At 37.3% G+C, this 17,902-nt stretch overlaps 1 protein-coding gene across 5 annotated transcripts; it reads right to left on the reverse strand.

The window, feature by feature from the left end:
• Positions 1–12,045: 12,045 nt before the first annotated feature.
• Positions 12,046–17,106, reverse strand: LOC137711633 (Stress responsive alpha-beta barrel domain protein). 5 transcript variants are annotated; one of them, XR_015963613.1, is made up of 11 exons: positions 16,922–17,106; positions 16,709–16,820; positions 16,198–16,325; positions 15,961–16,100; positions 15,778–15,846; positions 15,355–15,490; positions 15,076–15,138; positions 14,952–14,995; positions 14,474–14,570; positions 14,303–14,389; positions 12,046–12,249 (listed from the first exon to the last, which is right to left on the reverse strand). XR_015963613.1 is itself a non-coding variant. In XM_068450886.2 (10 exons), the coding sequence occupies exons 1-9, from the start codon at positions 17,016–17,018 to the stop codon at positions 14,484–14,486; spliced, it is 876 nt and encodes a 291-aa protein (XP_068306987.2). In that variant the 5' UTR covers positions 17,019–17,105; the 3' UTR covers positions 14,131–14,389; positions 14,469–14,483. The 5 variants fall into 5 exon arrangements, 2 of the variants coding, with proteins under 2 accessions (XP_068306987.2, XP_088551912.1); XR_015963611.1 differs by having other exon boundaries at positions 14,469–14,570; positions 16,922–17,105; XR_015963612.1 differs by lacking the exons at positions 12,046–12,249; positions 14,303–14,389 and adding an exon at positions 14,131–14,302 and having other exon boundaries at positions 14,424–14,570.
• Between the last annotated feature and the right edge of the window lie 796 nt (positions 17,107–17,902).

Here is a 17,902-nt window from a genome sequence, read left to right on the forward strand (position 1 = left end):
GCCAATTGGAGAAGGAAGCTAAGAGGCTCACGATAGTTGTATCCAAATTTCATAATTTTCCATTGAGCCATTCATTCCAGTTTTACAAATCAATTCCGCAGAAGTTATTTTCCCGTCAGAATTTCACAGCTGTGGGAGAATAAAGATTTGGAGGCTTTCCCGATTTTCCCTAGTGACGTGTGGATATATGCTTGGAAAGATAAGAGATAAAGCTACGTTTCTCATATTTTTACAGAATTTTCAAGAAGATAAATCGACCCCAAAACTGGCATGCAAGGCAGATGACGTGTTTCCCAAGTCAACAAGGATTCTTTCCTAGTTTGTGTCATTAATTGTTTGGGAGTTTATTTTATTTTAGGAGACTTTCTCCCAGACCTTTTAGGGTTTTTCTAGTATAAATAAGTGCCCTAAGCTCTCTCTAAGATATCCATCCATCACCCCCGCATCCCTCATATCACCCACACCATACTACCATTCACCATCTCCGTAATAAGTGAAGAAGAGCTTAGGGACGTGCTTTGCCATGGATTCCGGGTTCTATCTTTCTTTTATTTTTATTTCTATGTGTAACTAAGTTATTTTCTAAGGTTTATGATGAAGCCATGGCATGAATATTTGCAAAGTACTTTGTTAATTATTATCCGATTATATGCCATGTTAGATTCTTAATCTTTGTGGGTATTTTATTCTAGGTTCAAATTTCTAATGACTGATCACCTTTAGGAATTTTGCATTAGATAAATCTATGAGGATGACCTAAGATTAAGAAGAGTAGACAAACTAGTGAGGATGACCAATATCAAGCTAGTCCTACTTGGTTGACATGATTCTTCTACACTTAATGGGTTTTAATTGTATGTCTAACCACACTTAATGGGTTTTAATTGTATGTCTAACTAATAGGATATAATTATCATGTACAGATACAAAAAATGATGTCTGACCACAGATTAATTCATACCTTAGAAAGAACAACCTTTAACATTGGCATGGTAATTGGATAGTAATTGGCTTTAGGAAAAGTAAATAGGATTGTTATTGGTGGATTCATAACCTTAGGCTTTCTTGTGTCGTGTGTTTCTTTTAGTTAATTGTCTTTTCTTTTTCTTGTTAATTTTAGTCTTAATCAATTACTCAATTATTCAATTCTATATATTCTTTGTTTGTTTAATGAAGTCTAGCATGATTAATCGGTTAAATCGGTGTTAAAGCAATCCCTGTGGAATCGATCTCATATCTGCATATCGTACTACAATTGATTCATGCTTGCGATTTTAATTTGGTTTAAATTAATCTATTATTTGGGTTAGTTTAAATACACATTAGGCACACAAAAAAGGATAGGCTTGAGAGAGGATATCCAAGGTAAAGTAGGAGTAGCTGAAATTGAAGATAATATGAGAGAAAATCGGTTAAGGTGATTTGGAAATGTGAAACGAATACCTACAGACATTCTAGTTAGAAGATGCAATTACAGACAGAGGCTCATGGTCTAAGGGGTAGAGGAAGACTTGGAAAGAGACCCTAAGAAAAGACTTTGAGTACTTGAATGTAACGGAAGGCTAGCTTGGCACAAAATCGAGTTCAATGGAGTTCTAGGATTTATTTGCCAACTCCACTTAGTAGGATAAGGTTTTTTTGTTGTTGTTGTTGTTGTTGTTATTGATTATTGAAATGGTTCTGATACGGAAGCATAAAATGTGACAAGGGAAGTCATGATCACATCATCAACATGCAAATGCAGTTTAAGCAGTCACGTCTTGTTGCACCACATGGATTACATTTTCAAGCAATGCACCATCTTCTAATGGAGCATATCTCGAAATCACCTGAGTATAAGGTTTGCCGTTATAGCATATCTAGATTATAATATTTGGTTTTATTTTATATGCATGAGTCCTAACGTTGCACCTTTCGGGTTATTGTTTTCTATACAATTCGAAGACCAGGAATTTTGTCAAGGATCTTTATTATCATGTTGCACATGGAACATCATCAATGTACCTTTTGCTTCTAAACTAATATGTTTCTGTTCTATTGTATTCTGTATTTGTAATGCGTGGACTTCCTAAGTTTCCTGGCATCTATTTATCAGTAAATGCACTACGAGATAGACATTGGTAGGAAGGTCACATTCCAAAATTGGTAATGTTGTTAGAGCTGGTTTCCCAGGCTAGACTCGAGAGCATCCCATAGTTCGTCGAAGTTCTATTCTGCACACGAGTTTAATGCATTTCCTTTATGTAAGTTTGGAAGTTAGATTCTAGAATTGCATTATCTACACTAAGGGGGAGGGGGTGGACTTAGCCTCACAATGGGTTAGTAATAATGTGGTTCAAATTCGCCTTTGATGAGTATCAAACCTAAAACCTTTCTTTTTATTTGATTACACACCTCTCAGTTAAAGCATGAGTAAGAGGAGATAGGGGGAAAAAAAGGAAAACTAACCAAAAATCCAAAAAAACTTTAGTTTTAATAAAAAAAGGACAAATAAAGGTGTAGTGAATAGTATCAGGGAAAGATAAAAATGTGATTTTTCGTTAAAAGTGAACAATACCGGGAGTTTTTCGTTAAAACTCAAAAAAAAAAAAAAAAAAAAAAAAAAAGTAACTGTTACAATCTCACATGCTCAATATGCTTAGCAAGCTCACGTGCAATGCACAAGTACAACTTAAAATGCATCATTTGTTATGACAACTAGTGCAATCCTAGCCTATGAGTTAGTCTAATCTCAACCGTTCATTTACATTTGAACTTAACAAAGAATTAAGAATGGAACTTGGAATTCTTCACTTCAATCCAGCCTTCCATCGACCTTCCTTCACTGCAATGGCTATCCACTTTTTGCAATCCACTTTCTGCTACAATCCTTAAATGTCACAATCTTCACTAACGTACCTTTTCCAGTAGCTTGCACTAGTTCATCGTTTCCCATTTTCACCTTGAATGTCACAAAATTTGTCAACATTGATCAGCAAGGATTCATGTGATATCATATGATTGCTACATCCATTGTCAATGTACCAAACATTACGCTTGTTTCACAACCTCTGCAGAATGGCAAGCATAGAACATAAAGGCTTCATCTTCTACATACTTAGCATGGTGAGCAAGCTTATTCACCTTGCTATGGCAGGCTCGGCTATATGACCAAATTTGTCACACCTATAACATTTAAGCTTGCCCTTGAACAAACAAGTGCCATAGTGTAACTTATCACTGTATTTGCGCACCTCCTTACCATTTTCCTTATTTTCACTGTGCTTAACAAATGCACTTGGTCTGTCACCAGTCTTAAACCCGTATTTCTTCTCCTTATTCTTCCACAATTTATTTCCCTTAGCACTGTTACCTTGTGAACCATCCTTAGGAGTTATATGTAGACTGCTAAAGGCCCTTTCAGTGACTTCACTCTCTTCAGCATGTCTAAGCAATCTCTACTCAAATCCTTTTAGAGTAGCTACAATCCCAGTATATTAATCTCATCTAGCTTCTTACTTCCCTCAATCACAGAAACTATATTATCATAGCTAGGAATAAGACAGATTGACATTTTTTCAACTATTCTCTTATTTGAATACTCATCACCATACATCTTCATTTGTAAATCAAATCAAACAATCTAGTCAAATAAGCAGATAGTTTTTCATCATTTCGCATTCGAGCATATTAAAAATCTCTTCTAGTACCTTGTAGTTTCACATCTCGAACTTGAGAATCACCTCAGTATTCCTGCTTCAAGGTGTCCCAAGCAGTTTTAGCCGTCTCTGGATTTGCAATCATTGGGAAGATTTCATCAAACACTGCGCCTTGAATCAATCCCAGAGCTCTAGCATCTTGTGCAATAAGATCTTGAGTTGCAATCTGCTTCTTCTCAGTTAGTTCATCGCCTGTTTATGAGGGAAGCTTATAGCCTTCTTCAGCAAACTTCCACAAATTATGTGACTTGAAAATCGTCTTATCTTGATGCACCATAAGTCGTAGTTTACTGCGGTGAATACGGAATGTCAGTTGGATCGGTGTCTTGCTAATGCGGGATGTCGTAATCTCTTCCGATATTCACAAGTCATCCATCTTGCACCGCTCACTTTTGACCACATTCCTATTCTTCTTCAAGTCAAGCAAGGCCCTAATCAAAATCAACGAAAACACAAGCAATTTCGCTTTGAAGAGGCGTGGCTTCAACGAGAGGACTGCACTCAAGTGGTAGCACGCATCAAGTTGTTGAAGTGGAAATAATCCTTGGCATCAGTGAAAGAGGAGATAAAGATTACCAGAGACTAGTTGAAAGTTCTTTTTTAACACCCCTCGGATTCGAAGGAATGGGATCTTGGGCCCTTGGCAGAACTCTCCTTAGTAAACTTGAATCTTTACTCTCTCAAGAGGAGTCTCATTGGAAACAACGTTCCAAAGTAACCTGGATTTGGGATGGGGACAGGAACACTCGGCATTTTCATCAAAAAATGTCTAATCGTCTCCGAACAATGGTATAAAAGGTTTATTTGATGCTAATGGTGTTTGGTAAACTAACGCAGGGGATATTGAACAGGTGGTAGTGGACTATTTCACATCTATGTTGACTTCTAATGGTGATTCTCCATGTGAGGAAATTTTGGATTCAATTCATTGTCGGGTCACTGAAGATATGAATCGGGTGTTATGTGCTGCCTATTCCGACTCAGAAATCAATGAGACTCTTTTTCAAATGGGTCCTCACACAGCCCCGGGGCCAGATGGTATATCTCCGTTCTTCTTTCAAAAGTTCTGGGATATAGTTGGTGAGGATGTAGTTTCTGCCGTGAGATCCTTCTCTCTTCCGGTCGCATTCTTTAGCAACTAAATTACACGACAGTGTCTCTCATTCCTAAGGTTGCTGACCCAGAGTTGACTCAGCTAAGGCCAATTGCACTTGTTGGAATTTAAATTGGGTATTTCAAAATACAATTCTTCAGTGGTCACTTTAATACTATTCAATTTGTTTCTAAATTCCTAATTTCAGTTTTGATTTGTAAAACTGAAAAATGATGCATTATAACGTTGAGGTATAATTAATGGCTTTGAATTACAATTGATGGACTTCAAATTACAATTGTGGTGTAACAACCCGTTTCGGATTTATAGGAATGGAAGGGTATTTTCGTATTTTCACATTGGTTGAGTTTCCTTTGTTTAAACTATTGCTTTTGGTGTTAAATGGTGTTCCCAAGGGCCCACCCCAGATTTTGGTCCCCCGGTTCTCCCTCCCCCTTTTTCTGATTTTGTAATTCTATCTCTCTCTCAAAGACTCAAACCCTCCCCTCACTCTCGGCCCTCTCATTTCTCTCTCAAAAACCAACCCTCCTAGAGGGTTTTCACTCAAACAACAACACAACAACAACTTAGACTACACCACAACCTTCCCTCATTGGGAGTAGGATTCTCTCTTCTTCTTTTTTTCCCTTCACTTCCCTCCCCTCCTATTTGAACGGTCACGGTTAAGCATGTCAACATCTTATATTAATTTTTTATACAAAGAGAAAGATAAAATAGAGAATGTGAGAGAAGAGGATGAAAGAGGATAAAAAGAAGAGGGGAGATAATCCTACCCCCCCCCCTATTGTCCCTACGAGTTCTTGAACCAAGAAAACAGAAGAAAAACCATTCGAAAACTCACCCCCGAGCTGCACTGTTCAAGGAACTTCTTCAGCGATTTCTCACCATTTTCGACGAAGGTAAGCCCTGAAATTGGTCCCTATCATTGTAGATCATGTCTAGGTTCACAGTTAGTAAGTTTTTGGGTGGTTTTGGTGGTGTAGGAATTCGGAAAAGGTCAAGGAAAGTCAATGTGCAAATCTGGAAATTTCCAGGCCGTGGTCGTTTGGCCATATTTCAGGCCATTTTCCGGCTAACTCCGGCTACCACTCTGTCCCACTTGGTATGATTCTCTTCTCCACATTCCTAACTACATTTTTGCTTTCGAATCACTCAATTTCGTTGAGTATTGACAAAGTTATGGACATTTAAAATTCACCCAGAAATTCCGGCTAGTACAGTTTTCCCGAGGACAGTCACCTTTCGAGGTGTTTTCCTGCCAAACCACGCTGATTTAGCTATATTACAAGGTACCATTCTCTTAAGCTCATCGAGTACTATAAATTTGGTTTTTGAATCATTCGATTTGGTTGAGTAACGAAGAAGATATGAGCGTTTGAAAGTAGCTCAGAAACCGGCCAAAGTGTGGCCTGAAGGCAGCACAAGACCGACAAAAAAGCATTGCGGACCAACACTTCAGGGACCGTGAGTACAAAGTTGGTGACTTTGTTTTCCTGAAGTTGTCTCCCTGGAAGGGTGTGGTTCGTTTTGGTAAGCAAGGAAAGTTGAGTTCTCAATATGTTGGCCCTTGCCAAATTATTGAGAGGATTAGTGCAGTTGCTTATAGATTGGAGCTACCATCAAAGTTGGCACAAATTCATGTTTTTCATGTTTTCATACTTTGGAAGTGTGTGTCAGATCCCTCTCATGCTATTCAGGCGAAACCACTGGAATCAGGATGCGAGTTACGTCGAGGAGCCAATGGCGACCATTGATTGGCAGAAGAAAACCTTGAGGAATAAAGTCATCCCATTGGTAAAAGTGATGTGGAGAAACCATGCCGTCGAGGAAGCGACATGGGAAACGGAGGATTCGATGAGAAACTAGTACCCATATCTTTTTAGTTGAGTTTGCAATTTCAGGGACGAAATTCTTATAAGAGGGGTAGATTGTAAATGACACACCCCGATTGAGATCAGGGCATGCTGGCCGTCACGTGGAAGTGACGTAACCATGTGCACAGTGCGGAAGCTAATAAAATAATAATGGAAATAATAATACGAATAAATAAAAACTGGTTTTACATAAAGTAATAACAAGAGCAAGCGTAAGTGTGACGCTAAGTTCAGAGCATAGAGCCTAAGCAATCCGGGAGAAAATGACGCAACAAAAGTGCACCCGAAAGTGGTCCTACGCTGGTGATCGTCTGTCAGCTATGCCGGGAAAATCCTCAGGGAAACCACCAAACGTGCTAGCCAACTAGAACCTGGAGGGGCGCAAAACAAAAGCGTGAGTGGGCAAAAACAAAGCTTTTCAAAAACCATTTAATAAATAAGTTCTAACCCCTCGCCGTAAAACCTGTATACTTCCCAGAAAATAGATATATATAAATATACCAGTCATGCTCAAGAATATGCTATGCCAAAACCTCAAAATGAAATGTAAGTGCTCAGGTAAAATCATATCAACATCATATAAATTGTCAGCCAGAGTCACCTAACATGACCTGTACGGCTGAATCTAGAGCTCAAATCTCAATCTCACTAACTAGACCTGCACACGAGTCGGAACCACCTAAAGTGGTCTGTACGACAGGCCTGGGTGTAATATATATATACACTCAAGTGCTACGATCACGTGAAGGCTGGGCGAATAACTGCGGGTCACCTATGAGTCGGAACCACCTAGAGTGGTCTGTACGACAAGACTGTGCACCTAACTTGGATCCAAGCTGAGCGTGTGGTGCGGGAGGTGAACATCACGTGAAAGATTGTGCCCAACTCTGGGCGGGAGCACTAACACCGGGGGTGCAGGTTATGAGCTCTCTATGCATCTCAAATCACTACTGAATGTAAACATGAATTACACTTACATGGCACTTACCTGTGCGTCCGCAGCACCAATACATACACATATATATATGCAACTAACCATGCATAACAAACGGCAATATAATATATGGCATAAAACTAATAAACGTTTAAATCGATTTCTGGGAAAATATAAGTATATAGGTATATACGGAAAACCAAAAGCCCACTCACTGGTATGTGGAAGGGTCGTAGCCCCCCTGCCTCGAGTGACCACGCTCGTCCTCAGGATAGGATTCACCTATATGCGAAACAACTACAAAAACGTTAATTTTAAAGCACATAACCAACCTTTAGAAATAACTTCTCATACAAAGCTCAAATGGGGTGTATGAATACACCAACGTGATCTACTCAACCTCAGGAACATCCCCATATTTTTAAAATAATTTTTCACCGTCGCACGCGCCCCCACGTGCCGGCCACGCGCAGGCAGGTGCCTGGCACGCTGACGGCATCAGTTGATGCCGTCAGGAATATTCCATTATCCCTAATGGTAACCGTCAACGGCGTTAGGAATATTCTGTCAATTTTGACAGAATATTCCGTCGTCTTCTCCGGCGAGACTCCGGCGCCGGAGAATCGGGAAAACTTTAAATCACGATATCTTCTTCGTTTTTCAACCAAATTTCACAAAATTGGTACCAAAATGAAGCTTACAACGAGAGGAACAAAATCATACCACTTTCAAGTGCTAAAATCCACGAAATCTCACCTGGAAAATCACCCCAACTCCTCCCAACCTCGAAACTCGTGATCTCGACGTCCAAAACCTTCAAACGAACCACCCCGAGCCTCCTAAGGACCTCACCAAGCTTCCTACAAGCTTGAAATTCCCAAAAACATAAGAAATTACGTGTGCATGAACAGTATCCAAAATCGGGTATCCCGAGTTCTACGTGAAAACGAAGGTATTCTTACCTGAAATGGGTATGGTTGGACTCCTACGAGCCTCACGAGCATGAATATGTACTTTATTTCTTCGATCTGTGAAGGTTTGATGTGTTTGTGTGTGTGTCCGTACGTTGGAAGGAAAATGGGAAAGGAAATGGGAGCTCGGGACAGGGAAAGGGTAATTGTGTGTGTGTGTGGGAATGTGTGGTCCACCATCAGCCAACAACCAACCAAAAACAACCACACAACGTAAAGAAATCGCACTAGGGGCAAAATCATCTTTTCACGCGTACATTTTAAAATTTTCGGAACGGGCTGTCACAGTAAAACCCCTCCCCAAAATTTTGTTGTAATTTTACATTTCCCCTAAAAGTTTATGTAATCTTGCAAATTGGCCCCCTATCCTAATCCAATCCAGACCCTCCCTTTTAGATTCTCTTTCTCTCTCTGTTTGCCACGTGGCACCACCCTATTCCTAGAGAACGCATGTTGCAAAGTGGTGTCACCCTTTCGATAGGGAGATATGGCAGGCAGGAGGTATATATCGATGGCTTCGGGCCGAGAGGTACTGATATTGATACCACTAGCTAGCACACCATATATGAGATATGTTTCATGAAAGATTTTATGGCATGCTAGGGTTTTCAAAAAACCTATTACATATTATGTTATTGATGTTTTCATAAAACTTTGGGATTAGTATGTTGATAACTGTTTCAGTATTATATATATATCAACCTTGTCCACTCATGTTTGTTTTGCTCCACCTTAGGACTTAGAATCAAGGCGTATAATCTCGGCGTCAAGGCACTTTCGCATCAGCATCTTCGAGTCCTCTCAGTGTAGGACCATCCTCTTATTCATTCAATTTTATATTTTTTTTGTTAGTATTCTAGATTAGTGTATACTCTAAACACGTTCCTAAATTGCATATTCATTATGTTTAAATTTATAAGTCTTATTTATTTCTTGTAAGCATGCATGCTCTCGCGCGCTACTCGCTTAACTTCGGAGTTCCCATGGAACCCGAAGCCAATGAGCTCCCAAAAAGCCTCGTGCTAGGTAGGGATGGAAATATACATATAAGGATCACTCCCTTGGACGATGTGGGATGTCACAGGAGACATAAAGTTTTTTATGGGTGTGTTAACTAAAAAAATATCCTAAAATCAAAGGACATTTTTTTTGCTACATATAGATTACAAAAATTTAAGTTTAATTTTTTTTATTCGTATACTTTAAAATTTGCTTGGTATAAACTCAATACACTTCACAATTGCAAATTGTAAAAAATTATAATAAATCATCCGGTTTCACATATATTTAGATGCAAACATAAGGAGAAGATAGAAAACTTAATACATGGACTATGTTAACTACAACCACGCAACTAGCAAAACAAAACAATGAAAGGAGAAGTAAAGGCAATCTTAAAAAAATTGATTGAAAATAACATAAAGCCCACTGAATAAAAAAAATAATTATTCTTACACTTTTTTTTGTCTATTGTATAAGGCTATACACCTAAAATACATACATATTGCTACAAATTTTCCCTGAGCTACAGCCCACCGTAGCTTCTTCAGAGGATGTATATTTTTTTTATTAATAAAAAGGGAGAAGGGGAGGCTCCATCTCAAGTTTATGGAGTACCACAAACGTGTTCGAGAACTCACAAAGAGAATTTTGACCCTTTTTTTTAATTTTTACAAATAACAGACCAAAAGATATCGCCCAACATGGTCCCAAGTTTAGCGAAGAGGAGCATATTATGCTTCAATTTTTTTTATTTTTTGTGGACCCTACGATTTAGATTGGAAGAATGATGACGAAGGATCGAAAGGAGCCCACATTTTGGGTTGTTGTGTTTGTGTCTACATGGTACAACTTGTTATCATTTAATATCCAATTAATTAGAGTCATATCATCAAGTACACGTGGGAGCATTTTTACTTCGAAATTTTAATGAAAAGTTTTTTGTACTGTTTATTTTAATAAAAAAACTATATTTTTAGACTAAAAAATCAATCATGATATTATTCACTTTATCCTTTATTTTGTTCTTCTCGTTAAAATTCAAAGTTTCCAAACTATTTTCATTAGTTTTCCTTTTTTACTTACCACTATAATTATTGTATATGTTTATCATACACTTACTCATTTGTTATGTGTTATTTCATTTAATTCTATTGAATTTTCACATTAAATTTCACTTTTTCAATTTTAAAAAACACTAACCAAGATTGAATGAAATGATACATGATATATGATTAAGTGTAAGGTGAGTATACACTAAAGATTAAGATGATGAGAAAAATGGCTCTCAGTACCGGGGAAGTGCCACTCGTCAACCGGATCTTGCACCAAGTGTCTCTGACCAGACCTCAACTCTTCACCAATAATTACAGAACAAATTAAATTATAAAACTAAATGGAGATTAGAGAGAAGAGAACACAAATGATGTAAAAGTCAACTCTTGCAGCTCCTGACAAAACCGTTTTTCAAATTAACACTTCATTGGGTGCAAAAGGACCAGATTGCCCTTCAAGTTCTAACATATTCCAAGCCTCAAATGAATAAATAAAGCTCTAACATATTCAAAGCTTTCTGAATTGACCAAAATGACCTGCAGTAATGCAAGAGAAGTCACCTTTGATAAGAGTAGTTGAATCTTGAAATGACCATCTAAATGCATGACACAGGCGAGTGATTTCTGCAATCCATTTTTTTCTCCGACATTAAATTTCTTTTTTATGTATTCAGTTGAATAAATCAAAGACAAAATAAGAGTGTAGAACGAGAAAACAAGAGTGAAAATTACTGCCCAAACAACCGAATACGATAACAAGAGCAAGATGATCATTTTCCACAATTTGAGCAGTTAGGTTAGTTCATTGGTATTTTCCGAAATTCGACATGAAATATTGGACATTTACGTCATTTCATCTTTACCACAAGCTGCCTCGTCTCATATTAAAAGCCTTCACACCAGCTGCTTCCATTTGAAAAATGAGAGACAAACTCAGTTCCCCTGAATCTTCATCTTATAGAATGATGAGAATTCAGCATCTCAGATTTGTATGTGTGGCCTTCATGATCATGCTTATGATCAGTCAGATATCGAGTTATCATCGCAACGATGGAATGAAATTTGAAGGAGCCAAGCAAACTGAAAAAACTGGATTCTACTCCAGAAATTCATGGTATGTCTCCAGAGAAGCTCCAGAGGAGGGATCTCGTGTGACCGACCGAGTTACCGGCGTTTCCCTACGAGAAGTTCCACAGGGACCAAACCCACTTCACAACTGATCACCCTTCTTGCAACTATATTTGTGTATTCTCAGTCATACAGTATTATTTTTGCAGCTTCTGGTGTAAATCATTTCCTTTTTTTCGAGTGAAAAATGTTAAGAGTGAATGTAGTTCATGAAGAAAGTGTGTAATTCTGTAAACAGTTTTGGATTCAAAGGATTAAAAGCTATTAGCATGCACATATAATCTGCACTTGATTTCTGGAGATTTTGCAAATGTTCTCGGGAGTAAAATTATTATTTTCTTTAGCACATGAAAAATACTATTCTAAATGAACAAAACAATATTAAAAATATATAGCAAGCGGTCGATTGCTCTTCCCCTGGTGGCGCATAGGGTCTTTCCTTTCCAATCCAATACAGCTCGGATTCAAAAGCTTCCCTGAATTTAGTATAGCTCATATTAGTAATATCGCTTGTAACAAAAAAAAAAAACGTTAATTAAGAATTAGTCTATATGGTCTTTCTTTTCCAATCTACTACGGCTCTTGTTTCTTGGTCTTTTCAAATCCACTACGGCTCTTGTTTCAAATTCTTCCCCCATTTTGTTGTAGCCCATGTTAGTAATATGGCTTGTAATTAAAAAATAAATAAATAATTAGTAATCAGTTGATATGGTCTTTCTTTTCCAATCCACTACGGCTCACATTCAAACATTTCCCTCATTTTAATGTAGCTCATATTAGTAATATCTTACGATAAAAAAAATTTAAATTAAGAATTAATGGATAGTGTCTTTATTTTCCAATCCAGTATAGCTCGGATTCAAACTCTTCCTTATTTTAGTGTTGCTCAGATCAGTATAATATTGCTTGTAAAAAAAATATTTTAAATTAGGAATCAATGGATAGGGACTTTCTTTTCCAAACCACTACGGCTCGGATTCAAACCCTTTCCTCATTTTTGTGTTTTTCAGATCAATAATATCGCTTGTAATAAAAAAATAATAAATTAGGAATCAGTGGATATGGTCTTTCTTTTCCAATCAATACGGATTCAAACTCTTCTCTCATTTAAGTGTAGCTCTTATTAGTAATATTACTTGTAATAAAAAAAAAAAATTAGGAATCAGTGTATGGATCTTTCTTTTCTAATCCATTATGACTATGATTCAAACTCTTCCCTCATTTTAGTATAGCTCAGACCAGTAATATCACTTGTAATAAAAAAATTTAAAATTAGAAATCAATGGATATGATCTTCTTTTTTCTTTTTCCAATCCACTACGGCTCGGATTCAAACTCTTCCCTCATTTTAATTTAGCTCATATTAGTAATATTGCTTGTAATAAAACAATTACAAATTAGGAATCATTGGATAGGGTCTTTATTTTCCAAACCACTATGGCTCGAATTCACACCCTTCTCTCATTTTAGTGTAGCTCAAAATAGTAATATCACTTGTCACAAAAAGAGTTTAAAATTAAAAATCAATGAATGGGCCTTTCTTTTCCAATCCACTACAACTCAGATTCAAACTCTTCCCTCAATTCAGTGTAACTCATATTAGTAATATCGGTTGTAATAAAAAAATTAAAAATTAGGAATCATTGAATAAGGTCTTTCTTTTCCAATCTATGATGGCTCAGATTTAAACCCTTCTCTCATTTTAGTGTAACTCAGATCATTAATATCACTTGGAAAAAAAAAAAACAATTAAGAATCAACGGATTGGGTCTTTCTTTTCAAATCCTACTACTCGGATTCAAGCTCTTCCCTCATTTTAGTGTAGCTTAGATTAGTAATATGACTTGTAATAAAAAAAAAAAAAAATTCTAAAATTGGGAATCAGTGGATAGAGTCTTCCTTTTCCAATCCACTACTGCTCGGATTCAAGCCCTTCCCTCATTTTACTGTAGCTCAGATTAATAATAATAATAATAAAATAAAATAAAAGAAGCTTAAATTTAGGAATCAAAGAGTTGTAAGAAAAAAGGTGAGAACCAACAAACCAAGTTCTTGCCGGAAAGGTTTTTTTTTTCAAAGTACAAGACTTGTCAAGACATGACTAGGTAACTGGAGTTGCGTCGACAACAAGAAGTTGTTAACATAAGAAGTGAACATGCAAACACGTAATTGATTTTGGCTTGAATTTAGTGGAACACAATTTGGATTCTTATGGAGTATAAAATAATCTGAAATGCATAATATTAATAATTTAGTTGCATATTATTATGCGTTTTTAGTTTTTTTCTGTAACGAAGTCAAACAATGCATTTGGAAGGATCCTATAAGTCATTCAGAAACCAGATAGAAGGTTAATGTTGCAAGCAACAAGCGCTATGGAAGTTTGACTGATAAATCATTCAAGATACAAGAAAAAATACGTACATTCCTACAGTACAATGCACAATTTTCGCTTGTAATCTCGAAGAATTGGACGGATTAGATTAATGTAATCCCGTACGAGGATTTTGAAGAAGACGGAGTGAGTACCTGGTTGAAGGAACAAAGATGGAGAAACCAGCTTGCATACTTAGTGCTTGAATTAAACAGATTGAGCAAGAATGCATGCTCAAAACCCTGCAGGGACACATATGAATATTATGAGATATACCTCTTTTCATATACTCTTCGGTTTTGATGAATAAGGGTAACAAACCTCACAGGATCCTCTCTACATAATCTCATTGCCAACTGGATGAACTGAAAAATGAACAGAAACTGTTTTCCGAGTGATTTGCTCGAATTTCGACTTCCATATCTGCAGTTTGGTAAAATTTCCGAATGTTAGAGTTGTGTTGGTTGAACGTAAATTTCTCTGTGTCTTTATTTCTTGTATTTTATTTTGTTCAACTGTGTGTGATTTTTGGTGAGGTTGTAATCTGAATCTCGGTTCCGCACTAACGAACGGGCCAAGGCACAACACTACGATCCCAAAATGTGTCTCGAACCTTAAATTAGCCGGGGATCATAATTATAAATATAAAAACGACGCTGAAAGAACAAAAGGAGCTAAGAATGTAGCCAAAAGATTGGGAAGAACGGTATTTTTCATCATGTAAGATTAGATAAAAATGCAATCGTAATAAGAGAGTTCATGCCACAGTGGATGGGGAAAATTGGATTCAAGTACATTACTTACTTTTTTGTATTCTGAGCTTCCCATGAATATCTCAAAAGCGTCAACTACAAGTTATACAGTGAATGAAAGTTATCAAAGTGAAGGCAGCATGTATCTGAATCTAAATAAGGCAACGAGCGCTCACAGGACCGAAATCTGATCACTACTCCATGTGTATACTCCTTGCTGCTGAGATTAAGATTCAGACCTGCCAACGAAATAGTAACAAGTTACCATAGGGATACTTCGTAACAAAAATACGAATTTTTCCACTATTTCACCAGAATAAATGTTATATAAACACAACCAAAACAACCTAGAAACAAGAGTTGACAAAATCGAGATGCCTTGTTTTAGGGTTCAAGTGAATTATTTTCCACGAAGAGTGAAAAGTATAAAGAGATGGCTTTTAGCTCAAGCAAACCTCGAGTAGATTGGACAATCAAGGATGGAAATCCCACAATCAGTTCTTCCAAAGAAACCAATGCCTCTTCCACATGTCCAGATGCACTATCAACAAACGATAGCAGAAGCACAAATTCCACACCGAAGTTGAATTCCTGCTTGCAAGAGTAGTTAGCATAGCATTTCCTTTCGAGATTTCTTTTACACCCAAAACCGACAAACATAAATCATATGGATATATTAAGATGCGGAATGAGAATTCAAAAGTTTGATCCCAGCCAATTTAGTTAAAAGGGATAGTAAAATTTAATTGACAGTAAGCAAGTCCTGTATAATCGCAAGCATTTACACTCTTTTCTGCATGTGCATTATGTAGTCCCCAATCCCAATAGGATTGTATTGCATAAATAAAACAAAAACCAGTAAGGATGTCGTTTCAAACCTCTCCTTTGCGGAATATTGGAACAATGTCATCTTCTACTTCAGATTCGTAGTGGACATTAAGCAATTCCTGTGTATGTACCATAAATTCCAGTCCAATAAGTTGACAAAATTGTTAAATGCAAAATTAACAAAAATCGAAGCCTAAAGAACAGAGTGTCGGTGTTTACATGTCAGGGCATACATGGCAGTAAGGGAATACATGCTCCTTGAGAACTCGCATGTAGAAGGGGTTCTCATAAAACTTGCCAATGTCTTCTTTTCTCTGGAAGCGCATGTAGACAGCATGGGTATACTTGTCAGGGTTTTGATCAGAAACACGTCCTAAATGAGCGATTGAGAACATATAAGCCCTTGTAATAGTGCAAATTGGACAAAGAAAAGCCACCAAAATCAACCAAGTATTTTAAGTAAAACTCACCTAGTGATATTGCGAGAATGCCTCGCATTTGATACTGGGTTGTATAGAGATAATCCAGCATATCCTTCTCTTCTTCATCAGATAAATCCTGCTTCGCTTTGAGCAGGCTTACGTGTTCCACAATTTTCCTGTGGAAAGTACAAGATCATTACGTTTGCATGTAAAAACAGGTGAATGCATTAGCTGACCACATTAAGTGACAATTGATAATGTCTAGTAACACCACATGACCACAGATGTTCTGACCACATTATGCGACAGTTGACGTGTCTGATAATAACCAGACATAATAACTTTCGTAAAACAAGTGAATCCACCTTCTACACGACATGATTGTATAATGTGATACAAGATGCAATTCAAAACATAGAACTGTGAAAGATGGGCTCTCCACGCCAATGAAGCTCCTTCGAAATTCAACCCCACCAAGCCAATCTCAATTTTACATGAAAAAATAAAAGTTCAGAACACGAATAGGATTATAATGACAACAATTGGAAGAGTTATGAACCTTTTCTTCTGCACATTGAGGCTCGAACTCTGCTCCTCCGTAGCCGAAACCAACACTCCCCCATTCTTTTTCTTCCCCAGCCATGTTCTCACAACTCCGCACGATCGGAAAACTGACCATAGATAATAAAATTGCACCAAAAAATCCCAAGAAAAAAAACACTGAAGAACAAAGAACAAAAAATCGAGTCGAAACTAAAAAAATTCGTATTACCGTTAAAAGGGGCAGGGCGGGGAAGGACAAGGCACCGGCCACGGGGGTTTGTGAGGCGAATGGGAGAGAGTACGGAGCACTGAGATTGAATGAGCATCGTGGCGTTGCGCGATCCTGTGGTTCCTGTGCCTTTACCTTCTGCGAGTCTTGTGAGTGTGGGTTATATCAAATTAGGGGGACGATCTCTTCCGGTATAAAATGGGTGGACAGGGAAATAAACGAACTTTTAAATTTGTGGGTTTAAAATTGGCGCTTAGTTATTGAAGTTACCAAATTGCCCTTTCGGGAACTATTATTATTTAGTACTACAATATGGGCATACACAAAGTGTGAGAAAATTTTTTATTTTTGTTTTTGAAATAGAAGGAGAGAGTAAGAGAGTGATAGAGGGTTAAACTGGTTATTAAAGTTACCATATTTCTTATTTATGTTCTGTTTTCATTAGAGGGTTAAACTGGTAATTTTTGTAGGGTTTTAGTTGACAATGAGTGTTTTATTAATTAGTAGAGATATGATGTATTTTTAACAAGACAATAATGTATATTCCAAACTATTATAACTTATGAGATGGGGAATCCCAACTAGTTGTACAATGAAGAAGTGACCACATTACACTCACTACTAACTGACCTAACCAATATCTACAACGTTCAATGTTTTAAAAAACTTGCATTGGGGTGTGCCTAGGCAGCCTTAGAGGCGGGGCGGCAACATTTTCGCCTTTGTTTTTTGGGAGTTGGCAAAATACTCACCTAGGCTTCATGGGGTGCGCGAGGCGGGGCGACAACATTTTTGCCTCTGTTTTTTGGGAGTTGGCAAAATTTGGAATTCTCTTGAGTTGTAGAGTTTGCCCAGCGAAGAAAATGAAGATAGCTAGGGTTTTATTTGAGTTTTCATTTTTCTATACTTTTTATTACCCACTTTGCTACATTTATTATCCCTCTTTACTGATATTTTTTACCTCAGTATCTTCTTTTCTGT

This window comes from Pyrus communis, chromosome 6 (assembly GCF_041283825.1).
Source record: "Pyrus communis isolate YQ-2024b chromosome 6, ASM4128382v1, whole genome shotgun sequence".
Taxonomy (NCBI): domain Eukaryota; kingdom Viridiplantae; phylum Streptophyta; class Magnoliopsida; order Rosales; family Rosaceae; genus Pyrus; species Pyrus communis.

Excerpts from the sequence above, each read along its gene's own strand:
- LOC137711633 (XM_068450886.2), bottom strand. The coding sequence starts at position 17,018 with ATGCTCATTCAATCTCAGTGCTCCGTACTCTCTCCCATTCGCCTCACA. Across the intron at positions 14,996-15,075 it reads AGTGATCAGATTTCGGTCCT|TTGACGCTTTTGAGATATTC; the intron begins GTGAGCGCTCGT and ends TATAACTTGTAG. Across the intron at positions 14,571-14,951 it reads GAAGCTCAGAATACAAAAAA|ATATGGAAGTCGAAATTCGA; the intron begins GTAAGTAATGTA and ends ACCAAACTGCAG.